The following is a 25649-nucleotide window of genomic DNA, read 5'->3' as shown; positions in this document are numbered from 1 at the left end:
AGGTCAGGACATGGAGGGGAGCTCCTTTTCAGTATATACACAATGCTCTTTCCTGCAGGAGAAGGGTTGTGGCGCGGAGGTTACGCAGCTGGCGGCTTGTGCCATACTGAAGGATTCGCCACCACTGAAGAAGGTGGCCCTGAGCCTGCCACTCGTCAGCAAGGACGGAGGGTCCGGGGAGCAGGACCCCTGCAGGAGGGGACATGTTGTGCCCAGGAATCCCAGAAGACTCCGCTTTGGCAGCAAAGGTTGTCAAGATGGGACTGTGGGTGCAGGTAAAGCTGCTTGGGGCCACTTTCTGCTGTAGCCATGAGGACACCAGGATGGGGCCCCCTCCATGGATCTCTGTAGCTGCTGCACCAGTCTGTTAACCATCCAGTGACTCCGTAATTTTGTGTTTCTTACACATTCCCCCTAGTGTGTCCCTCAGCTCGGTGGGGCCACAGCACCTGCCTCTGCGATCCAGAAACAGCTATTCTGATTGGTGGAGAAGGAGCCAATGAGAAGCCAAGTCCTGACTCACTATGGAAGCTGGAACTAGGTAGCGGCCAGATGTGTAAGGCCCGGTCACAGTGTAATGTAGATGAGTATATGGGGTGTGACAAAGAGTGGGTGGTCAGTGATGGTGACGGTATGATAGGGTGACGGGATGATAGGGTGACGGGATGATAGGGTGACGGGATGATAGGGTGACGGGGTCACACAGTGATATAGAGAGGGGTCAGCCATAGTCCCAGATGTATCAGCTCTCTGTCCTCATCCACGCTCCTAAATCATCGCAGCCCCACAGAAACTACTCGCTCAGCCAGTCGGTGACTACAGCTGTGTCCTGACTCACTCACTGGTTGGCTGAGTGGACATTTCTAAGTGGAGCTGTGACATCACAGGATTGGGAGCCCGGTGGGGGACCATGAGCTGTAACGCTGCACTACGAGGACAGGTAAAAAGGACTTCTTTATTATGGTCCCCCCACCCCCTGCCCCCCCTTGAGTTTTCACTGCCGGAAAACCCGTTTAATTTCTGCCTCTCTCTCACTAACACACACAGCCTGCTGCAGCCATAGCACGCACGCACACACACACACACACACACACACACACACACACACAGCCTGCTGCAGCCATAGCACGCACGCACACACACGCACGCATGCACACACACACACACACACACACACACACACACACAGCCTGCTGCAGCCATAGCGCACACACACACACACACACACACACTGCTGCAGCCATAGCACACACACACACACACACACACACACACAGTCTGCTGCAGCCGCTATGGCTGCAGCAGACTGTGTGTGTGTGTGTGTGCTATGGCTGCAGCAGACTGTGTGTGTGTGTGTGTGCTATGGCTGCAGCAGTGTGTGTGTGTGTGTGTGCTATGGCTGCAGCAGTGTGTGTGTGTGTGTGTGCGCTATGGCTGCAGCAGGCTGTGTGTGCGCGCTATGGCTGCAGCAGGCTGTGTGTGCGCGCTATGGCTGCAGCAGGCTGTGTGTGCGCGCTATGGCTGCAGCAGGCTGTGTGTGCGCGCTATGGCTGCAGCAGGCTGTGTGTGCGCGCTATGGCTGCAGCAGGCTGTGTGTGCGCGCTATGGCTGCAGCAGGCTGTGTGCGCGCTATGGCTGCAGCAGGCTGCGCGCGCTATGGCTGCAGCAGGCTGTGTGTGTGCTATGGCTGCAGCAGGCTGTGTGTGTGCTATGGCTGCAGCAGGCTGTGTGCGCGCGCGCTATGGCTGCAGAAATCTGTGTGTGCACACACAGCCTGCTGCAGCCATAGCGCGCACACACACACACAGCCTGCTGCAGCCATAGCTCACACACACAGATTTCTGCAGCCATAGCGCGCGAGCACACAGCCTGCTGCAGCCATAGCACACACACAGCCTGCTGCAGCCATAGCGCGCGCAGTCAGCTGCAGCCATAGCGCACACACAGCCTGCTGCAGCCATAGCGCGCACACACACACACACACACACACACACACACACACACCCTGCTGCAGCCATAGCACACGCACACACCCTGCTGCAGCCATAGCGCACACACAGCCTGCTGCAGCCATAGCGCGCGCGCATACACAGCCTGCTGCACCCATAGCACGCGCGCACACACACACAGCCTGCTGCAGCCATAGCACACACGCACAGCCTGCTGCAGCCACAACACACACACATAGCATACACGCACAGCCTGCTGCAGCCACAACACACACGCGCGCACACACACACAGCCTGCTGCAGCCACAGGACACACACAGCCTGCTGCAGCTATAGCACACACACGCATAGCCTGCTGCTGCCACAACACACATACACACATACACACACACAGCCTGCTGCAGCCATAGCGCGCACGCACACACACACACACAGCCTGCTGCAGCCATAGCGCACACACATACAGCCTGCTGCAGCCATAGCACACACACACGCATACACACACATAGACACAGCCTGTTGCAGCCATAGCACGCACACACACACACACACAGCCTGCTGCAGCCATAGCACGCACACACATACAGCCTGCTGCAGCCATAGCACACACACACACGCATACACACACATAGACACAGCCTGCTGCAGCCATAGCACACACACACACGCATACACACACATAGACACAGCCTGCTGCAGCCATAGCGCACACACACACACACACGCATACACACACATAGACACAGCCTGCTGCAGCCATAGCACACACACACACGCATACACACACATAGACACAGCCTGCTGCAGCCATAGCACACACACACACGCATACACACACATAGACACAGCCTGCTGCAGCCATAGAACACACAAGCACACACACACACACACAGCTGCAGCCATAGAACACTGAAGAAAACCCCACACTGAGGACAGAGGTTACTGCTACACTACTTATGTCTCCTCCTCCTCCTCTATATTACACAGGATATCTCCATATTACACTGCTGCTCATATACAGTCATCCAGCATCCAGGGAGAGACCAGCACAGATCTCCCCCCACACAATGGACTCTTCCAGCTCAGAAACAAACTGCAAAATAGTGACCGACAACCTCTCCCCGACCACCCTTATGTAATAGGGCCAGTGTCCTATTACTGATATATTCCCCGACCCCCCTTATCTAATAGGGCCAGTGTCCTATTACTGATATATTCCCCGACCACCCTTATGTAATAGGGCCAGTGTCCTATTACTGATATATTCCCCGACCACCCTTATGTAATAGGGCCAGTGTCCTATTACTGATATATTCCCGACCACCCTTATCTAAAAGGACCAGTGCTTTATTACTGATATATTCCCCGACCACCCTTATGTAATAGGGCCAGTGCTGTATTACTGATATATTCCCCGACCACAGGCCTGATAGTGACTGGTGATGGCTGGCTGTATGATGGTGATTGGTGATGGCTGTATGATAGTGACTGGTGATGGCTGGCTGTATGATAGTGACTGGTGATGGCTGTATGATAGTGACTGGTGATGGCTGTATGATAGTGACTGGTGATGGCTGTATGATAGTGACTGGTGATGGCTGTATGATAGTGACTGGTGATGGCTGTATGATAGTGACTGGTGATGGCTGTATGATAGTGACTGGTGATGGCTGTATGATAGTGACTGGTGATGGCTGTATGATAGTGACTGGTGATGGCTGTATGATAGTGACTGGTGATGGCTGTATGATAGTGACTGGTGATGGCTGTATAATAGTGACTGGTGATGGCTGGCTGTATGATAGTGACTGGTGATGGCTGGCTGTATGATAGTGACTGGTGATGGCTGGCTGTATGATGGTGACTGGTGATGGCTGGCTGTATGATGGTGACTGGTGATGGCTGGCTGTATGATGGTGACTGGTGATGGCTGGCTGTATGATGGTGACTGTGATGGCTGGCTGTATGATGGTGACTGGTGATGGCTGGCTGTATGATGGTGACTGGTGATGGCTGGCTGTATGATGGTGACTGGTGATGGCTGGCTGTATGATGGTGACTGGTGATGGCTGGCTGTATGATGGTGACTGGTGATGGCTGGCTGTATGATGGTGACTGGGGATGGCTGGCTGTATGATGGTGACTGGTGATGGCTGGCTGTATGATGGTGACTGGTGATGGCTGGCTGTATGATTGTGACTGGGGATGGCTGGCTGTATGATGGTGACTGGGGATGTATGAATGATGAGTGACAGGGTTACTATTTCAGTGATGACAGGCGCCATGTGACCATGACAGGTGACAGGGTTATATTTAGGGCTGTCGTTAACTCTTCTCTTCCTGACCCCTTTCCTCCCAGACAGTGACTTCTGGTTTCGGATGGACAATTTGTGCTCTGGTTCTGCTCCCCAGTGCTCCAAGGGCCACACTGCGACCTTTGATCCCGAAACCAAAAAGCTGTATGTGTATGGCGGGATGCAGGAGAAGTGCTGGCTCAGCAATGTCTACGTGTTGGACACGCTAGACTGGAAATGGATGATGGTGACCGTAAGTGGTGATGGGAGGTGGAGGTGTGGTGGATGGGAGATGGAGGTGTGGTGGATGGGCGATGGAGGTGTGGTGGATGGGCGATGGAGGTGTGGTGGATGGGCGATGGAGGTGTGGTGGATGGGCGATGGAGGTGTGGTGGATGGGAGGTGGAGGTGTGGTGGATGGGCGATGGAGGTGTGGTGGATGGGCGATGGAGGTGTGGTGGATGGGCGATGGAGGTGTGGTGGATGGGCGATGGAGGTGTGGTGGATGGGAGGTGGTGTGGTGGATGGGAGGTGGAGGTGTGGTGGATGGGAGGTGGAGGTGTGGTGGATGGGCGATGGAGGTGTGGTGGATGGGCGATGGAGGTGTGGTGGATGGGCGATGGAGGTGTGGTGGATGGGCGATGGAGGTGTGGTGGATGGGCGATGGAGGTGTGGTGGATGGGAGGTGGTGTGGTGGATGGGAGGTGGAGGTGTGGTGGATGGGCGATGGAGGTGTGGTGGATGGGCGATGGAGGTGTGGTGGATGGGCGATGGAGGTGTGGTGGATGGGCGATGGAGGTGTGGTGGATGGGAGGTGGAGGTGTGGTGGATGGGAGGTGTTATGGATGGGAGGTGTTATGGATTGGAGGTGGAGGTGTGGTGGATGGGAGGTGGCGGTGTGGTGGATGGAAGGTGGCGGTGTGGTGGATGGGAGGTGGTGGATGGGAGGTGGCGGTGTGGTGGATGGGAGGTGGCGGTGTGGTGGGTGGGAGGTGGCGGTGTGGTGAATAAGAGGTGGAGGGGTGGTGGATGGGAGGTGTTATGTATGAGAGGTGGAGGGGTGGTGGATGGGAGGTGTTATGGATAAGAGGTGGCGGTATGGTGGATGAGAGGTGGTGGATGGGAGGTGGTGCTGTGGTGGATGGGAGGTGTTATGGATGGGAGGTGGCGATGTGGTGGATGAGAGGTGGCGGTGTGGTGGATGGGAGGTGGAGGTGTGGTTGATGGGAGGTGGAGGTGTGGTGGATGGGAGGTGGAGGTGTGGTGGATGGGAGGTGGAGGTGTGGTGGATGGGAGGTGTGGTGGATGGGAGGTGTGGTGGATGGGAGGTGTGGTGGATGGGAGGTGTGGTGGATGGGAGGTGTGGTGGATGGGAGGTGGCGGTGTGGTGAATGGGAGGTGGCGGTGTGGTGAATGGGAGGTGGCGGTGTGGTGAATGGGAGGTGGCGGTGTGGTGAATGGGAGGTGGCGGTGTGGTGAATGGGAGGTGGCGGTGTGGTGAATGGGAGGTGGCGGTGTGGTGAAAGGAAAGTGGCGGTGTGGTGGATGGGAGGTGGTGGTGTGGCGGATGGGAGGTGTTATGGATGGGAGGTGTGGTGGATGGGAGGTGGCGGTGTGGTGGATGGGAGATGTTATGGATGAGAGGTGGAGGTGTGGTGGATGGGAGGTGGAGGTGTGTTGGATGGGAGGTGGAGGTGTGTTGGATGGGAGGTGGCGGTGTGGTGGATGGGAGGTGGCGGTGTGGTGGATGGGAGGTGTTATGGATGAGAGGTGGCGGTATGGTGGATGAGAGGTGGCGGTGTGGTGGATGAGAGGTGGCGGTGTGGTGGATGGGAGGTGTGGTGGATGGGAGGTGTGGTGGATGGGAGGTGGCGGTGTGGTGTAGTGAATGAGAGGTGGCGGTGTGGTGGATGGGAGGTGTTATGTATGAGAGGTGGTGGATGGGAGGTGTTATGGATGAGAGGTGGAGGTCTGGTGGATGGGAGATGTTATGGATGAGAGGTGGCGGTATGGTGGATGAGAGGTGGTGGATGGGAGGTGTTATGGATGTGAGGTGGAGGTTTGGTGGATGGGAGGTGGTGGTGTGGTGGATGGAAGGTGGCGGTGTGGTGGATGGGAGGTGGCGGTGTGGTGAATGAGAGGTGGAGGTGTGGTGGATGGGAGGTGTTATGGATGAGAGGTGGCGGTATGGTGGATGAGAGTTGGCGGTGTGGTGGATGGGAGGTGGCGGTATGGTGGATGAGAGGTGGCGGTGTGGTGGATGGGAGGTGTTATGGATGAGAGGTGTCGGTGTGGTGGATGGAAGGTGGCGGTGTGGTGGATGGGAGGTGGCGGTATGGTGGATGAGAGGTGGCGGTATGGTGGATGAGAGGTGGAGGTGTGGTGGATGGGAGGTGTTATGGATGAGAGGTGGCGGTATGGTGGATAAGAGTTGGCGGTGTGGTGGATGGGAGGTGGCGGTATGGTGGATGAGAGGTGGCGGTGTGGTGGATGGGAGGTGTTATGGATGAGAGGTGTCGGTGTGGTGGATGGAAGGTGGCCGTGTGGTGGATGGGAGGTGTTATGGATGAGAGGTGGCGCTATTGTGGATGAGAGGTGGAGGTGTGGTGGATGGGAGGTGTTATGGAGAAGAGGTGGCGGTGTGATGGATGGGAGGTGGAGGTGTGTTGGATGGGAGGTGGCGGTGTGATGAATGGGAGGTGGAGGTGTGGTGGATGGTATGTGGCGGTGTGGTGGATGGGAGGTGGCGGTGTGGTGGATGGGAGGTGTTATGGATGAGAGGTGGCGGTGTGGTGGATGGGAGGTGTTATGGTTGAGAGGTGGAGGTGTGGTGGATGGGAGGTGTTATGGATAAGAGGTGGCGGTATGGTGGATGAGAGGTGGCGGTGTGGTGGATGGGAGGTGTTATAGATGAGAGGTGGCGGTATGGTGGATGGGAGGTGGCGGTGTGGTGGATGGGAGGTGGCGGTGTGGTGGATGGGAGGTGGTGGTGTGGTGGATGGGAGGTGGCGGTATGGTGGATGAGAGGTGGCGGTATGGTGGATGGGAGGTGTTATGGATGAGAGGTGGCGGTGTGGTGGATGGGAGGTGGCGGTGTGGTGGATGAGAGGTGGCGGTGTGGTGGATGGGAGGTGTTATGGATGAGAGGTGGAGGTGTGGTGGATGGGAGATGTTATGGATGAGAGGTGGCGGTATGGTGGATGGAAGGTGGCGGTGTGGTGGATGGGAGGTGTTATGGATGAGAGGTGGCGGTAAGGTGGATGAGAGGTGGAGGTGTGGTGGATGGGAGGTGTTATGGATAAGAGGTGGCGGTGTGGTGGATGGGAGGTGGAGGTGTGGTGGATGGGAGGTGGAGGTGTGGTGGATGGGAGGTGGAGGTGTGGTGGATGGGAGGTGGAGGTGTGGTGGATGGAAAGTTGAGGTGTGGTGGATGGGAGGTGTTATGGATGAGAGGTGGAGGTGTGGTGGATGGGAGGTGTTATGGATAAGAGGTGGCGGTGTGGTGAATGGGAGGTTGCGGTGTGGTGAATGGGAGGTGGCGGTGTGGTGGATGGGAGGTGGAGGTGTGGCGGATGGGAGGTGTTATGAATGGGAGGTGGCTGTGTGGTGGATGGAAGATGTTATGGATGAGAGGTGGAGGTGTGGATGGGAGGTGGAGGTGTTATGGATGGGAGGTGGAGGTGTGTTGGATGGGAGGTGGCGATGTGGTGGATGAGAGGTGGCGGTGTGGTGGATGGGAGGTGGAGGTGTGGTTGATGGGAGGTGGAGGTGTGGTGGATGGGAGGTGGAGGTGTGGTGGATGGGAGGTGGAGGTGTGGTGGATGGGAGGTGGAGGTGTGGTGGATGGGAGGTGTGGTGGATGGGAGGTGTGGTGGATGGGAGGTGGCGGTGTGGTGAATGGGAGGTGGCGGTGTGGTGAATGGGAGGTGGCGGTGTGGTGGATGGGAGATGTTATGGATGAGAGGTGGAGGTGTGGTGGATGGGAGGTGGAGGTGTGTTGGATGGGAGGTGGAGTTGTTATGGATGGGAGGTGGAGGTGTGTTGGATGGGAGGTGGCGGTGTGGTGGATGGGAGGTGGCGGTGTGGTGGATGGGAGGTGTTATGGATGAGAGGTGGCGGTATGGTGGATGAGAGGTGGCGGTGTGGTGGATGGGCGGTGGCGGTGTGGTGGATGGGAGGTGGCGGTGTGGTGGATGGGAGGTGGCGGTGTGGTGTAGTGAATGAGAGGTGGCGGTGTGGTGAATGGGAGGTGTTATGTATGAGAGGTGGTGGATGGGAGGTGTTATGGATGAGAGGTGGAGGTCTGGTGGATGGGAGATGTTATGGATGAGAGGTGGCGGTATGGTGGATGAGAGGTGGTGGATGGGAGGTGTTATGGATGTGAGGTGGAGGTTTGGTGGATGGGAGGTGGTGGTGTGGTGGATGGGAGGTGGCGGTGTGGTGGATGGGAGGTGGCGGTGTGGTGAATGAGAGGTGGCGGTGTGGTGGATGGGAGGTGTTATGGATGAGAGGTGGCGGTGTGGTGGATGGGAGGTGTTATGGATGAGAGGTGGAGGTCTGGTGGATGGGAGATGTTATGGATGAGAGGTGGCGGTATGGTGGATGAGAGGTGGTGGATGGGAGGTGTTATGGATGTGAGGTGGAGGTTTGGTGGATGGGAGGTGGTGGTGTGGTGGATGGAAGGTGGCGGTGTGGTGGATGGGAGGTGGCGGTGTGGTGAATGAGAGGTGGAGGTGTGGTGGATGGGAGGTGGCGGTATGGTGGATGAGAGTTGGCGGTGTGGTGGATGGGAGGTGGCGGTATGGTGGATGAGAGGTGGCGGTGTGGTGGATGGGAGGTGTTATGGATGAGAGGTGTCGGTGTGGTGGATGGAAGGTGGCGGTGTGGTGGATGGGAGGTGGCGGTATGGTGGATGAGAGGTGGCGGTATGGTGGATGAGAGGTGGAGGTGTGATGGATGGGAGGTGGCGGTGTGGTGGATGGGAGGTGTTATGGATGAGAGGTGGCTGTGTGGTGGATGGGAGGTGTTATGGATGAGAGGTGGAGGTGTGGTGGATGGGAGGTGTTATGGATGAGAGGTGGCGGTATGGTGGATGAGAGTTGGCGGTGTGGTGGATGGGAGGTGGCGGTATGGTGGATGAGAGGTGGCGGTGTGGTGGATGGGAGGTGTTATGGATGAGAGGTGTCGGTGTGGTGGATGGAAGGTGGCGGTGTGGTGGATGGGAGGTGTTATGGATGAGAGGTGGCGCTATTGTGGATGAGAGGTGGAGGTGTGGTGGATGGGAGGTGTTATGGAGAAGAGGTGGCGGTGTGATGGATGGGAGGTGGAGGTGTGTTGGATGGGAGGTGGCGGTGTGATGAATGGGAGGTGGAGGTGTGGTGGATGGTATGTGGCGGTGTGGTGGATGGTATGTGGCGGTGTGGTGGATGGGAGGTGGCGGTGTGGTGGATGGGAGGTGTTATGGATGAGAGGTGGGGGATGGGAGGTGTTATGGTTGAGAGGTGGAGGTGTGGTGGATGGGAGGTGTTATGGATAAGAGGTGGCGGTATGGTGGATGAGAGGTGGCGGTGTGGTGGATGGGAGGTGGCGGTGTGGTGGATGGGAGGTGTTATGGATGAGAGGTGGCGGTGTGGTGGATGGGAGGTGGCGGTGTGGTGTAGTGAATGAGAGGTGGCGGTGTGGTGGATGGGAGGTGTTATGTATGAGAGGTGGTGGATGGGAGGTGTTATGGATGAGAGGTGGAGGTCTGGTGGATGGGAGATGTTATGGATGAGAGGTGGCGGTATGGTGGATGAGAGGTGGTGGATGGGAGGTGTTATCGATGTGAGGTGGAGGTTTGGTGGATGGGAGGTGGTGGTGTGGTGGATGGAAGGTGGCGGTGTGGTGGATGGGAGGTGGCGGTGTGGTGAATGAGAGGTGGCGGTGTGGTGGATGGGAGGTGTTATGTATGAGAGGTGGCGGTGTGGTGGATGGGAGGTGTTATGGATGAGAGGTGGAGGTCTGGTGGATGGGAGATGTTATGGATGAGAGGTGGCGGTATGGTGGATGAGAGGTGGTGGATGGGAGGTGTTATGGATGTGAGGTGAAGGTTTGGTGGATGGGAGGTGGTGGTGTGGTGGATGGAAGGTGGCGGTGTGGTGGATGGGAGGTGGCGGTGTGGTGAATGAGAGGTGGAGGTGTGGTGGATGGGAGGTGTTATGGATGAGAGGTGGCGGTATGGTGGATGAGAGTTGGCGGTGTGGTGGATGGGAGGTGGCGGTATGGTGGATGAGAGGTGGCGGTGTGGTGGATGGGAGGTGTTATGGATGAGAGGTGTCAGTGTGGTGGATGGAAGGTGGCCGTGTGGTGGATGGGAGGTGGCGGTATGGTGGATGAGAGGTGGCGGTATGGTGGATGAGAGGTGGAGGTGTGGTGGATGGGAGGTGTTATGGATGAGAGGTGGCGGTATGGTGGATGAGAGTTGGCGGTGTGGTGGATGGGAGGTGGCGGTATGGTGGATGAGAGGTGGCGGTGTGGTGGATGGGAGGTGTTATGGATGAGAGGTGTCGGTGTGGTGGATGGAAGGTGGCGGTGTGGTGGATGGGAGGTGTTATGGATGAGAGGTGGCGCTATTGTGGATGAGAGGTGGAGGTGTGGTGGATGGGAGGTGTTCTGGAGTAGAGGTGGCGGTGTGGTGGATGGGAGGTGGAGGTGTGTTGGATGGGAGGTGGCGGATGTGATGAATGGGAGGTGGAGGTGTGGTGGATGGTATGTGGCGGTGTGGTGGATGGGAGGTGGCGGTGTGGTGGATGGGAGGTGTTATGGATGAGAGGTGGCGGTGTGGTGGATGGGAGGTGTTATGGTTGAGAGGTGGAGGTGTGGTGGATGGGAGGTGTTATAAATAAGAGGTGGCGGTATGGTGGATGAGAGGTGGCGGTGTGGTGGATGGGAGGTGTTATAGATGAGAGGTGGCGGTATGGTGGATGGGAGGTGGCGGTGTGGTGGATGGGAGGTGGCGGTGTGGTGGATGGGAGGTGGCGGTGTGGTGGATGGGAGGTGGCGGTATGGTGGATAAGAGGTGGCGGTATGGTGGATGGGAGGTGTTATGGATGAGAGGTGGCGGTGTGGTGGATGGGAGGTGGCGGTATGGTGGATGAGAGGTGGCGGTGTGGTGGATGGGAGGTGTTATGGATGAGAGGTGGAGGTGTGGTGGATGGGAGGTGGCGGTGTGGTGGATGGGAGGTGGCGGTGTGGTGGATGGGAGGTGTTATGGATGAGAGGTGGCGGTAAGGTGGATGAGAGGTGGAGGTGTGGTGGATGGGAGGTGTTATGGATAAGAGGTGGCGGTGTGGTGGATGGGAGGTGGAGGTGTGGTGGATGGGAGGTGGCGGTGTGGTGGATGGGAGGTGGAGGTGTGGTGGATGGAAAGTTGAGGTGTGGTGGATGGGAGGTGGAGGTGTGGTGGATGGGAGGTGTTATGGATAAGAGGTGGCGGTGTGGTGAATGGGAGGTGGCGGTGTGGTGAATGGGAGGTGGCGGTGTGGTGGATGGGAGGTGGAGGTGTGGCGGATGGGAGGTGTTATGAATGGGAGGTGGCTGTGTGGTGGATGGAAGATGTTATGGATGAGAGGTGGAGGTGTGGATGGGAGGTGGAGGTGTTATGGATGGGAGGTGGATGTGTGTTGGATGGGAGGTGGCGATGTGGTGGATGGGAGGTGGAGGTGTGGTTGATGGGAGGTGGAGGTGTGGTGGATGGGAGGTGGAGGTGTAGTGGATGGGAGGTGGAGGTGTGGTGGATGGGAGGTGTGGTGGATGGGAGGTGTGGTGGATGGGAGGTGGCGGTGTGGTGAATGGGAGGTGGCGGTGTGGTGGATGGGAAGGTGGCGGTGTGGTGAATGGGAGGTGGCGGTGTGGTGAATGGGAGGGTGGCGGTGTGGTGGATGGGAGGTGGTGGTGTGGCGGAATGGGAGTTGTTATGGATGGGAGGTGTGGTGGATGGGAGGTGGCGGTGTGGTGGATGGGAGATGTTATGGATGAGAGGTGGAGGTGTGGTGGATGGGAGGTGGAGGTGTGTTGGATGGGAGGTGGAGTTGTTATGGATGGGAGGTGGAGGTGTGTTGGATGGGAGGTGGCGGTGTGGTGGATGGGAGGTGTTATGGATGAGAGGTGGCGGTATGGTGGATGAGAGGTGGCGGTGTGGTGGATGAGAGGTGGCGGTGTGGTGGATGGGAGGTGGCGGTGTGGTGGATGGAGGTGGCGGTGTGGTGTATGGGAGGTGGCGGTGTGGTGGATGGGAGGTGTTATGTATGAGAGGTGGTGGATGGGAGGTGTTATGGATGAGAGGTGGAGGTCTGGTGGATGGGAGATGTTATGGATGAGAGGTGTTATGGATGAGAGGTGGTGGATGGGAGGTGTTATGGATGTGAGGTGGAGGTTTGGTGGATGGGAGGTGGTGGTGTGGTGGATGGAAGGTGGCGGTGTGGTGGATGGGAGGTGGCGGTGTGGTGGAGGCGAGGTGGCGGTGTGGTGGATGGGAGGTGTTATGTATGAGAGGTGGCGGTGTGGTGGATGGGAGGTGTTATGGATGAGAGGTGGAGGTCTGGTGGATGGGAGATGTTATGGATGAGAGGTGGCGGTATGGTGGATGAGAGGTGGTGGATGGGAGGTGTTATGGATGTGAGGTGGAGGTTTGGTGGATGGGAGGTGGTGGTGTGGTGGATGGAAGGTGGCGGTGTGGTGGATGGGAGGTGGCGGTGTGGTGAATGAGAGGTGGAGGTGTGGTGGATGGGAGGTGTTATGGATGAGAGGTGGCGGTATGGTGGATGGGAGGTGTGGTGGATGGGAGGTGGCGGTATGGTGGATGGGAGGTGGCGGTTGTGGTGGATGGGAGGTGTTATGGATGAGAGGTGTCGGTGTGGTGGATGGAAGGTGGCGGTGTGGTGGATGGAAGGTGGCGGTGTGGTGGATGGGAGGTGGCGGTATGGTGGATGAGAGGTGGCGGTGTGGTGGATGGGAGGTGTTATGGATGAGAGGTGTCGGTGTGGTGGATGGAAGGTGGCGGTGTGGTGGATGGGAGGTGTTATGGATGAGAGGTGGCGCTATTGTGGATGAGAGGTGGAGGTGTGGTGGATGGGAGGTGTTATGGAGAAGAGGTGGCGGTGTGATGGATGGGAGGTGGAGGTGTGTTGGATGGAAGGTGGCGGTGTGATGAATGGGAGGTGGAGGTGTGGTGGATGGTATGTGGCGGTGTGGTGGATGGGAGGTGGCGGTGTGGTGGATGGGAGGTGTTATGGATGAGAGGTGGCGGTGTGGTGGATGGGAGGTGTTATGGTTGAGAGGTGGAGGTGTGGTGGATGGGAGGTGTTATGGATAAGAGGTGGCGGTATGGTGGATGAGAGGTGGCGGTGTGGTGGATGGGAGGTGTTATAGATGAGAGGTGGCGGTATGGTGGATGGGAGGTGGCGGTGTGGTGGATGGGAGGTGGCGGTGTGGTGGATGGGAGGTGGCGGTGTGGTGGATGGGAGGTGGCGTTATGGTGGATGAGAGGTGGCGGTGTGGTGGATGGGAGGTGGCGGTATGGTGGATGAGAGGTGGCGGTGTGGTGGATGGGAGGTGTTATGGATGAGAGGTGGAGGTGTGGTGGATGGGAGGTGGCGGTGTGGTGGATGGAAGGTGGCGGTGTGGTGGATGGGAGGTGTTATGGATGAGAGGTGGCGGTAAGGTGGATGAGAGGTGGAGGTGTGGTGGATGGGAGGTGTTATGGATAAGAGGTGGCGGTGTGGTGGATGGGAGGTGAAGGTGTGGTGGATGGGAGGTGGAGGTGTGGTGGATGGGAGGTGGAGGTGTGGTGGATGGGAGGTGGAGGTGTGGTGGATGGGAGGTGTTATGGATGAGAGGTGGAGGTGTGGTGGATGGGAGGTGTTATGGATAAGAGGTGGCGGTGTGGTGAATGGGAGGTGGCGGTGTGGTGAATGGGAGGTGGCGGTGTGGTGGATGGGAGGTGGAGGTGTGGCGGATGGGAGGTGTTATGAATGGGAGGTGGCTGTGTGGTGGATGGAAGATGTTATGGATGAGAGGTGGAGGTGTGGATGGGAGGTGGAGGTGTTATGGATGAGAGGTGGAGGTGTGTTGGATGGGAGGTGGCGATGTGGTGGATGAGAGGTGGCGGTGTGGTGGATGGGAGGTGGAGGTGTGGTTGATGGGAGATGGAGGTGTGGTTGATGGGAGATGGAGGTGTGGTGGATGGGAGGTGGAGGTGTGGTGGATGGGAGGTGTGGTGGATGGGAGGTGTGGTGAATGGGAGGTGGCGGTGTGGTGAATGGGAGGTGGCGGTGTGGTGAATGGGAGGTGGCGGTGTGGTGAATGGGAGGTGGCGGTGTGGTGGATGGGAGGTGGTGGTGTGGCGGATGGGAGGTGTTATGGATGGGAGGTGTGGTGGATGGGAGGTGGCGGTGTGGTGGATGGGAGGTGTTATGGATGAGAGGTGGAGGTGTGGTGGATGGGAGGTGGAGGTGTGGTGGATGGGAGGTGGAGTTGTTATGGATGGGAGGTGGAGGTGTGTTGGATGGGAGGTGGCGGTGTGGTGGATGGGAGGTGGCGGTGTGGTGGATGGGAGGTGTTATGGATGAGAGGTGGCGGTATGGTGGATGAGAGGTGGCGGTGTGGTGGATGAGAGGTGGCGGTGTGGTGGATGGGAGGTGGCGGTGTGGTGGATGGGAGGTGGCGGTATGGTGGATGAGAGGTGGCGGTATGGTGGATGAGAGGTGGAGGTGTGATGGATGGGAGGTGGCGGTGTGGTGGATGGGAGGTGTTATGGATGAGAGGTGGCTGTGTGGTGGATGGGAGGTGTTATGGATGAGAGGTGGAGGTGTGGTGGATGGGAGGTGTTATGGATGAGAGGTGGCGGTATGGTGGATGAGAGTTGGCGGTGTGGTGGATGGGAGGTGGCGGTATGGTGGATGAGAGGTGGCGGTGTGGTGGATGGGAGGTGTTATGGATGAGAGGTGTCGGTGTGGTGGATGGAAGGTGGCGGTGTGGTGGATGGGAGGTGTTATGGATGAGAGGTGGCGCTATTGTGGATGAGAGGTGGAGGTGTGGTGGATGGGAGGTGTTATGGAGAAGAGGTGGCGGTGTGATGGATGGGAGGTGGAGGTGTGTTGGATGGGAGGTGGCGGTGTGATGAATGGGAGGTGGCGGTGTGGTGGATGGTATGTGGCGGTGTGGTGGATGGTATGTGGCGGTGTGGTGGATGGGAGGTGGCGGTGTGGTGGATGGGAGGTGTTATGGATGAGAGGTGGCGGTGTGGTGGATGGGAGGTGTTATGGTTGAGAGGTGGAGGTGTGGTGGATGGGAGGTGTTATGGATAAGAGGTGGCGGTATGGTGGATGAGAGGTGGCGGTGTGGTGGATGGGAGGTGTTAAAGATGAGAGGTGGCGGTATGGTGGATGGGAGGTGGCGGTGTGGTGGATGGGAGGTGGCGGTGTGGTGGATGGGAGGTGGCGGTGTGGTGGATGGGAGGTGGCGGTGTGGTGGATGGGAGGTGGCGGTATGGTGGATGAGAGGTGGCGGTATGGTGGATGGAAGGTGTTATGGATGAGAGGTGGCGGTGTGGTGGATGGGAGGTGGCGGTATGGTGGATGAGAGGTGGCGGTGTGGTGGATTGGAGGTGTTATGGATGAGAGGTGGAGGTGTGGTGGATGGGAGGTGGCGGTGTGGTGGATGGAAGGTGGCGGTGTGGTGGATGGGAGGTGTTATGGATGAGAGGTGGCGGTAAGGTGGATGAGAGGTGGAGGTGTGGTGGATGGGAGGTGTTATGGATAAGAGGTGGCGGTGTGGTGGATGGGAGGTGGAGGTGTGGTGGATGGGAGGTGGAGGTGTGGTGGATGGGAGGTGGAGGTGTGGTGGATGGAAAGTTGAGGTGTGGTGGATGGGAGGTGTTATGGATGAGAGGTGGAGGTGTGGTGGATGGGAGGTGTTATGGATAAGAGGTGGCGGTGTGGTGAATGGGAGGTGGCGGTGTGGTGAATGGGAGGTGGCGGTGTGGTGGATGGGAGGTGGAGGTGTGGCGGATGGGAGGTGTTATGAATGGGAGGTGGCTGTGTGGTGGATGGAAGATGTTATGGATGAGAGGTGGAGGTGTGGATGGGAGGTGGAGGTGTTATGGATGGGAGGTGGAGGTGTGTTGGATGGGAGGTGGCGATGTGGTGGATGAGAGGTGGCGGTATGGTGGATGGGAGGTGGAGGTGTGGTTGATGGGAGGTGAAGGTGTGGTGGATGGGAGGTGGAGGTGTGGTGGATGGGAGGTGGAGGTGTGGTGGATGGGAGGTGTGGTGGATGGGAGGTGTGGTGGATGGGAGGTGGCGGTGTGGTGAATGGGAGGTGGCGGTGTGGTGAATGGGAGGTGGCGGTGTGGTGAATGGGAGGTGGCGGTGTGGTGAATGGGAGGTGGCGGTGTGGTGAATGGGAGGTGGCGGTGTGGTGGATGGGAGGTGGCGGTGTGGCGGATGGGAGGTGTTATGGATGGGAGGTGTGGTGGATGGGAGGTGGCGGTGTGGTGGATGGGAGATGTTATGGATGAGAGGTGGAGGTGTGGTGGATGGGAGGTGGAGGTGTGTTGGATGGGAGGTGGAGTTGTTATGGATGGGAGGTGGAGGTGTGTTGGATGGGAGGTGGCGGTGTGGTGGATGGGAGGTGGCGGTGTGGTGGATGGGAGGTGTTATGGATGAGAGGTGGCGGTATGGTGGATGAGAGGTGGCGGTGTGGTGGATGGGAGGTGGCGGTGTGGTGTAGTGAATGAGAGGTGGCGGTGTGGTGGATGGGAGGTGTTATGTATGAGAGGTGGTGGATGGGAGGTGTTATGGATGAGAGGTGGAGGTCTGGTGGATGGGAGGTGGCGGTATGGTGGATGAGAGGTGGTGGATGGGAGGTGTTATCGATGTGAGGTGGAGGTTTGGTGGATGGGAGGTGGTGGTGTGGTGGATGGAAGGTGGCGGTGTGGTGGATGGGAGGTGGCGGTGTGGTGAATGAGAGGTGGCGGTGTGGTGGATGGGAGGTGTTATGTATGAGAGGTGGCGGTGTGGTGGATGGGAGGTGTTATGGATGAGAGGTGGAGGTCTGGTGGATGGGAGATGTTATGGATGAGAGGTGGCGGTATGGTGGATGAGAGGTGGTGGATGGGAGGTGTTATGGATGTGAGGTGAAGGTTTGGTGGATGGGAGGTGGTGGTGTGGTGGATGGAAGGTGGCGGTGTGGTGGATGGGAGGTGGCGGTGTGGTGAATGAGAGGTGGAGGTGTGGTGGATGGGAGGTGTTATGGATGAGAGGTGGCGGTATGGTGGATGAGAGTTGGCGGTGTGGTGGATGGGAGGTGGCGGTATGGTGGATGAGAGGTGGCGGTGTGGTGGATGGGAGGTGTTATGGATGAGAGGTGTCAGTGTGGTGGATGGAAGGTGGCCGTGTGGTGGATGGGAGGTGGCGGTATGGTGGATGAGAGGTGGCGGTATGGTGGATGAGAGGTGGCGGTATGGTGGATGAGAGGTGGAGGTGTGGTGGATGGGAGGTGTTATGGATGAGAGGTGGCGGTATGGTGGATGAGAGTTGGCGGTGTGGTGGATGGGAGGTGGCGGTATGGTGGATGAGAGGTGGCGGTGTGGTGGATGGGAGGTGTTATGGATGAGAGGTGTCGGTGTGGTGGATGGAAGGTGGCGGTGTGGTGGATGGGAGGTGTTATGGATGAGAGGTGGCGCTATTGTGGATGAGAGGTGGAGGTGTGGTGGATGGGAGGTGTTATGGAGAAGAGGTGGCGGTGTGATGGATGGGAGGTGGAGGTGTGTTGGATGGGAGGTGGCGGTGTGATGAATGGGAGGTGGAGGTGTGGTGGATGGTATGTGGCGGTGTGGTGGATGGGAGGTGGCGGTGTGGTGGATGGGAGGTGTTATGGATGAGAGGTGGCGGTGTGGTGGATGGGAGGTGTTATGGTTGAGAGGTGGAGGTGTGGTGGATGGGAGGTGTTATGGATAAGAGGTGGCGGTATGGTGGATGAGAGGTGGCGGTGTGGTGGATGGGAGGTGTTATAGATGAGAGGTGGCGGTATGGTGGATGGGAGGTGGCGGTGTGGTGGATGGGAGGTGGCGGTGTGGTGGATGGGAGGTGGCGGTGTGGTGGATGGGAGGTGGCGGTATGGTGGATAAGAGGTGGCGGTATGGTGGATGGGAGGTGTTATGGATGAGAGGTGGCGGTGTGGTGGATGGGAGGTGGCGGTATGGTGGATGAGAGGTGGCGGTGTGGTGGATGGGAGGTGTTATGGATGAGAGGTGGAGGTGTGGTGGATGGGAGGTGGCGGTGTGGTGGATGAAAGGTGGCGGTGTGGTGGATGGGAGGTGTTATGGATGAGAGGTGGCGGTAAGGTGGATGAGAGGTGGAGGTGTGGTGGATGGGAGGTGTTATGGATAAGAGGTGGCGGTGTGGTGGATGGGAGGTGGAGGTGTGGTGGATGGGAGGTGGAGGTGTGGTGGATGGGAGGTGGAGGTGTGGTGGATGGAAAGTTGAGGTGTGGTGGATGGGAGGTGTTATGGATGAGAGGTGGAGGTGTGGTGGATGGGAGGTGTTATGGATAAGAGGTGGCGGTGTGGTGAATGGGAGGTGGCGGTGTGGTGAATGGGAGGTGGCGGTGTGGTGGATGGGAGGTGGAGGTGTGGCGGATGGGAGGTGTTATGAATGGGAGGTGGCTGTGTGGTGGATGGAAGATGTTATGGATGAGAGGTGGAGGTGTGGATGGGAGGTGGAGGTGTTATGGATGGGAGGTGGATGTGTGTTGGATGGGAGGTGGCGATGTGGTGGATGGGAGGTGGAGGTGTGGTGGATGGGAGGTGGAGGTGTGGTGGATGGGAGGTGGAGGTGTAGTGGATGGGAGGTGGAGGTGTGGTGGATGGGAGGTGTGGTGGATGGGAGGTGTGGTGGATGGGAGGTGTGGTGGATGGGAGGTGGCGGTGTGGTGAATGGGAGGTGGCGGTGTGGTGAATGGGAGGTGGCGGTGTGGTGAATGGGAGGTGGCGGTGTGGTGAATGGGAGGTGGCGGTGTGGTGGATGGGAGGTGGTGGTGTGGCGGATGGGAGTTGTTATGGATGGGAGGTGTGGTGGATGGGAGGTGGCGGTGTGGTGGATGGGAGATGTTATGGATGAGAGGTGGAGGTGTGGTGGATGGGAGGTGGAGGTGTGTTGGATGGGAGGTGGAGTTGTTATGGATGGGAGGTGGAGGTGTGTTGGATGGGAGGTGGCGGTGTGGTGGATGGGAGGTGGCGGTGTGGTGGATGGGAGGTGTTATGGATGAGAGGTGGCGGTATGGTGGATGAGAGGTGGCGGTGTGGTGGATGAGAGGTGGCGGTGTGGTGGATGAGAGGTGGCGGTGTGGTGGATGGGAGGTGGCGGTGTGGTGGATGGGAGGTGGCGGTGTGGTGTAGTGAATGAGAGGTGGCGGTGTGGTGGATGGGAGGTGTTATGTATGAGAGGTGGTGGATGGAGGTGTTATGGATGAGAGGTGGAGGTCTGGTGGATGGGAGATGTTATGGATGAGAGGTGGCGGTATGGTGGATGAGAGGTGGTGGATGGGAGGTGTTATGGATGTGAGGTGGAGGTTTGGTGGATGGGAGGTGGTGGTGTGGTGGATGGAAGGTGGCGGTGTGGTGGATGGGAGGTGGCGGTGTGGTGAATGAGAGGTGGCGGTGTGGTGGATGGGAGGTGTTATGTATGAGAGGTGGCGGTGTGGTGGATGGGAGGTGTTATGGATGAGAGGTGTTATGGATGAGAGGTGGAGGTCTGGTGGATGGGAGATGTTATGGATGAGAGGTGGCGGTATGGTGGATGAGAGGTGGTGGATGGGAGGTGTTATGGATGTGAGGTGGAGGTTTGGTGGATGGGAGGTGGTGGTGTGGTGGATGGGAGGTGGCGGTGTGGTGAATGAGAGGTGGAGGTGTGGTGGATGGGAGGTGTTATGGATGAGAGGTGGCGGTATGGTGGATGAGAGTTGGCGGTGTGGTGGATGGGAGGTGGCGGTATGGTGGATGAGAGGTGGCGGTGTGGTGGATGGGAGGTGTTATGGATGAGAGGTGTCGGTGTGGTGGATGGAAGGTGGCGGTGTGGTGGATGGAAGGTGGCGGTGTGGTGGATGGGAGGTGGCGGTATGGTGGATGAGAGGTGGCGGTGTGGTGGATGGGAGGTGTTATGGATGAGAGGTGTCGGTGTGGTGGATGGAAGGTGGCGGTGTGGTGGATGGGAGGTGTTATGGATGAGAGGTGGCGCTATTGTGGATGAGAGGTGGAGGTGTGGTGGATGGGAGGTGTTATGGAGAAGAGGTGGCGGTGTGATGGATGGGAGGTGGAGGTGTGTTGGATGGGAGGTGGCGGTGTGATGAATGGGAGGTGGAGGTGTGGTGGATGGTATGTGGCGGTGTGGTGGATGGGAGGTGGCGGTGTGGTGGATGGGAGGTGTTATGGATGAGAGGTGGCGGTGTGGTGGATGGGAGGTGTTATGGATGAGAGGTGGAGGTGTGGTGGATGGGAGGTGTTATGGATAAGAGGTGGCGGTATGGTGGATGAGAGGTGGCGGTGTGGTGGATGGGAGGTGTTATAGATGAGAGGTGGCGGTATGGTGGATGGGAGGTGGCGGTGTGGTGGATGGGAGGTGGCGGTGTGGTGGATGGGAGGTGGCGTTATGGTGGATGAGAGGTGGCGGTGTGGTGGATGGGAGGTGGCGGTATGGTGGATGAGAGGTGGCGGTGTGGTGGATGGGAGGTGTTATGGATGAGAGGTGGAGGTGTGGTGGATGGGAGGTGGCGGTGTGGTGGATGGAAGGTGGCGGTGTGGTGGATGGGAGGTGTTATGGATGAGAGGTGGCGGTAAGGTGGATGAGAGGTGGAGGTGTGGTGGATGGGAGGTGTTATGGATAAGAGGTGGCGGTGTGGTGGATGGGAGGTGGAGGTGTGGTGGATGGGAGGTGGAGGTGTGGTGGATGGGAGGTGGAGGTGTGGTGGATGGGAGGTGGAGGTGTGGTGGATGGGAGGTGTTATGGATGAGAGGTGGAGGTGTGGTGGATGGGAGGTGTTATGGATAAGAGGTGGCGGTGTGGTGAATGGGAGGTGGCGGTGTGGTGAATGGGAGGTGGCGGTGTGGTGGATGGGAGGTGGAGGTGTGGCGGATGGGAGGTGTTATGAATGGGAGGTGGCTGTGTGGTGGATGGAAGATGTTATGGATGAGAGGTGGAGGTGTGGATGGGAGGTGGAGGTGTTATGGATGAGAGGTGGAGGTGTGTTGGATGGGAGGTGGCGATGTGGTGGATGAGAGGTGGCGGTGTGGTGGATGGGAGGTGGAGGTGTGGTTGATGGGAGATGGAGGTGTGGTTGATGGGAGATGGAGGTGTGGTGGATGGGAGGTGGAGGTGTGGTGGATGGGAGGTGTGGTGGATGGGAGGTGTGGTGGATGGGAGGTGGCGGTGTGGTGAATGGGAGGTGGCGGTGTGGTGAATGGTATGTGGCGGTGTGGTGTATGGGAGGTGGCGGTGTGGTGAATGGGAGGTGGCGGTGTGGTGGATGGGAGGTGGTGGTGTGGCGGATGGGAGGTGTTATGGATGGGAGGTGTGGTGGATGGGAGGTGGCGGTGTGGTGGATGGGAGATGTTATGGATGAGAGGTGGAGGTGTGGTGGATGGGAGGTGGAGGTGTGTTGGATGGGAGGTGGAGTTGTTATGGATGGGAGGTGGAGGTGTGTTGGATGGGAGGTGGCGGTGTGGTGGATGGGAGGTGGCGGTGTGGTGGATGGGAGGTGTTATGGATGAGAGGTGGCGGTATGGTGGATGAGAGGTGGCGGTGTGGTGGATGAGAGGTGGCGGTGTGGTGGATGGGAGGTGGCGGTGTGGTGGATGGGAGGTGGCGGTGTGGTGTAGTGAATGAGAGGTGGCGGTGTGGTGGATGGGAGGTGTTATGGATGAGAGGTGGAGGTCTGGTGGATGGGAGATGTTATGGATGAGAGGTGGCGGTATGGTGGATGAGAGGTGGTGGATGGGAGGTGTTATGGATGTGAGGTGGAGGTTTGGTGGATGGGAGGTGGTGGTGTGGTGGATGGAAGGTGGCGGTGTGGTGGATGGGAGGTGGCGGTGTGGTGAATGAGAGGTGGCGGTGTGGTGGATGGGAGGTGTTATGTATGAGAGGTGGCGGTGTGGTGGATGGGAGGTGTTATGGATGAGAGGTGGAGGTCTGGTGGATGGGAGATGTTATGGATGAGAGGTGGCGGTATGGTGGATGAGAGGTGGTGGATGGGAGGTGTTATGGATGTGAGGTGGAGGTTTGGTGGATGGGAGGTGGTGGTGTGGTGGATGGAAGGTGGCGGTGTGGTGGATGGGAGGTGGGCGGTGTGGTGAATGAGAGGTGGCGGTGTGGTGGATGGGAGGTGTTATGTATGAGAGGTGGCGGTGTGGTGGATGGGAGGTGTTATGGATGAGAGGTGGAGGTGTGGTGGATGGGAGGTGTTATGGATGAGAGGTGGCGGTATGGTGGATGAGAGGTGGCGGTGTGGTGGATGGAAGGTGTTATGGATGAGAGGTGGCGGTTTGGTGGATGGGAGGTGGCGGTGTGGTGAATGAGAGGTGGCGGTGTGGTGGATGGGAGGTGTTATGTATGAGAGGTGGCGGTGTGGTGGATGGGAGGTGTTATGGATGAGAGGTGGAGGTCTGGTGGATGGGAGATGTTATGGATGAGAGGTGGCGGTATGGTGGATGAGAGGTGGTGGATGGGAGGTGTTATGGATGTGAGGTGGAGGTTTGGTGGATGGGAGGTGGTGGTGTGGTGGATGGAAGGTGGCGGTGTGGTGGATGGGAGGTGGCGGTGTGGTGAATGAGAGGTGGCGGTGTGGTGGATGGGAGGTGTTATGTATGAGAGGTGGCGGTGTGGTGGATGGGAGGTGTTATGGATGAGAGGTGGAGGTGTGGTGGATGGGAGGTGTTATGGATGAGAGGTGGCGGTATGGTGGATGAGAGGTGGCGGTGTGGTGGATGGAAGGTGTTATGGATGAGAGGTGGCGGTTTGGTGGATGGGAGGTGGCGGTGTGGTGGATGGGAGGTGTTATGTATGAGAGGTGGCTGTGTGGTGAATGGGAGGTGTTGTGGATTGGAGGTGGCGGTGTGGTGGATGGAAGGTGGCGGTGTGGTGGATGGGAGGTGGCGGTGTGGTGGATGAGAGGTGGTGGATGAGAGGTGGAGGTGTGGTGGATGGGAGGTGTGGTGGATGGGAGGTGTGGTGGATGGGAGGTGTGGTGGATGGGAGGTGGCGGTGTGGTGGATAAGAGGTGGCGGTGTGGTGGATGGGAGGTGGCGTTGTGGTGGATGAGAGGTGGTGGATGGGAGGTGGCGGTGTGGTGGATGGGAGGTGTTATGGAGAAGAGGTGGCGGTGTGTTGGATGGGAGGTGGCGGTGTGATGGATGAGAGGTGGCGGTGTGGTGGATGGGAGGTGTTATGGATGAGAGGTGGAGGTGTGGTGGATGGGAGGTGTTATGGATGAGAGGTGGCGGTATGGTGGATGAGAGGTGGTGGATGGGAGGTATTATGGATGAGAGGTGGCGGTTTGGTGGATGGGAGGTGGTGGTGTGGTGGATGGGAGGTGTTATGGATTGGAGGTGGAGGTGTGGTGGATGGGAGGTGGCGGTGTGGTGGATGGAAGGTGGCGGTGTGGTGGATGGGAGGTGGCGGTGTGGTGAATAAGAGGTGGAGGGGTGGTGGATGGGAGGTGTTATGTATGAGAGGTGGAGGGGTGGTGGATGGGAGGTGTTATGGATAAGAGGTGGCGGTATGGTGGATGAGAGGTGGCGGTGTGGTGGATGGGAGGTGTTATGGATGAGAGGTGGAGGTGTGGTGGATGGGAGGTGGCGGTGTGGTGGATGGGAGGTGTTATGGATAAGAGGTGGCGGTGTGATGGATGGGAGGTGGAGGTGTGGTGGATGGGAGGTGGCGGTGTGGTGGATGGGAGGTGGCGGTGTGGTGGATGGGAGGTGTTATGGAGAAGAGGTGGCGGTGTGATGGATGGGAGGTGGAGGTGTGTTGGATGGGAGGTGGCGGTGTGATGGATGGGAGGTGGCGGTGTGGTGGATGGGAGGTGTTATGGATGAGAGGTGGCTGTGTGGTGGATGGGAGGTGTTATGGATGAGAGGTGGAGGTGTGGTGGATGGGAGGTGTTATGGATGAGAGGTGGCGGTATGGTGGATGAGAGGTGGTGGTGTGGTGGATGGGAGGTGGCGGTATGGTGGATGAGAGGTGGCGGTGTGGTGGATGGGAGGTGTTATGGATGAGATGTGGAGGTGTGGTGGATGGGAGGTGTTATGGATGAGAGGTGGAGGTGTGGTGGATGGGAGGTGGCGGTGTGGTGGATGGGAGGTGGCGGTGTGGTGGATGGGAGGTGTTATGGATGAGAGGTGGCGGTGTGGTGGATGGGAGGTGGCGGTGTGGTGGATGGGAGGTGTTATGGGTAAGAGGTGGCGGTGTGATGGATGGGAGGTGGAGGTGTGGTGGATGGGAGGTGGAGGTGTGGTGGATGGGAGATGGCGGTGTGGTGGATGAGAGGTGACGGTGTGGTGGATGGGAGGTGTTATGGATGAGAGGTGGAGGTGTGGTGGATGGGAGGTGTTATGGATAAGAGGTGGCGGTGTGATGGATGGGAGGTGGAGGTGTGGTGGATGGGAGGTGGCGGTGTGGTGGATGGGAGGTGGCGGTGTGGTGGATGGGAGGTGTTATGGAGAAGAGGTGGCGGTGTGATGGATGGGAGGTGGAGGTGTGTTGGATGGGAGGTGGCGGTGTGATGGATGGGAGGTGGCGCTGTGGTGGATGGGAGGTGTTATGGATGAGAGGTGGCTGTGTGGTGGATGGGAGGTGTTAGGGATGAGAGGTGGAGGTGTGGTGGATGGGAGGTGTTATGGATGAGAGGTGGTGGTGTGGTGGATGGGAGGTGGCGGTATGGTGGATGAGAGGTGGCGGTGTGGTGGATGGGAGGTGTTATGGATGAGAGGTGGCGGTGTGGTGGATGGGAGGTGTTATGGATGAGAGGTGGAGGTGTGGTGGATGGGAGGTGGCGGTGTGGTGGATGGGAGGTGGCGGTGTGGTGGATGGGAGGTGTTATGGATGAGAGGTGGCGGTGTGGTGGATGGGAGGTGGCGGTGTGGTGGATGGGAGGTGTTATGGGTAAGAGGTGGCGGTGTGATGGATGGGAGGTGGAGGTGTGGTGGATGGGAGGTGGAGGTGTGGTGGATGGGAGATGGCGGTGTGGTGGATGAGAGGTGACGGTGTGGTGGATGGGAGGTGTTATGGATGAGAGGTGGAGGTGTGGTGGATGGGAGGTGTTATGGAGAAGAGGTGGCGGTGTGGTGGATGGGAGGTGGAGGTGTGGTGGATGGGAG

At 58.5% G+C, this 25649-nt stretch overlaps 1 protein-coding gene across 4 annotated transcripts in view; it reads left to right on the top strand.

Annotated features, from left to right (window-relative positions):
* LOC138771336 (rab9 effector protein with kelch motifs-like) overlaps positions 1-25649 on the top strand; it is a 73434-nt gene that overhangs the window by 39122 nt on the left and 8663 nt on the right. For 3 of the 4 annotated variants that reach the window (XM_069950961.1, XM_069950959.1, XM_069950962.1), the window contains 3 exons: positions 59-275; positions 419-556; positions 4309-4496. In XM_069950961.1, the coding sequence (XP_069807062.1) occupies positions 59-275; positions 419-556; positions 4309-4496 (543 nt within the window). The remainder of the gene's footprint in view (positions 1-58; positions 276-418; positions 557-4308; positions 4497-25649) is intronic. The other variant, XM_069950960.1, reaches the window with a different exon arrangement.

The sequence above is a fragment of the Dendropsophus ebraccatus genome, chromosome 13 (assembly GCF_027789765.1).
Source record: "Dendropsophus ebraccatus isolate aDenEbr1 chromosome 13, aDenEbr1.pat, whole genome shotgun sequence".
Classification (NCBI taxonomy): domain Eukaryota; kingdom Metazoa; phylum Chordata; class Amphibia; order Anura; family Hylidae; genus Dendropsophus; species Dendropsophus ebraccatus.
Note: the sequence above shows the minus strand (reverse complement) of the source record. Positions and strands in the feature narration are given on the sequence as shown.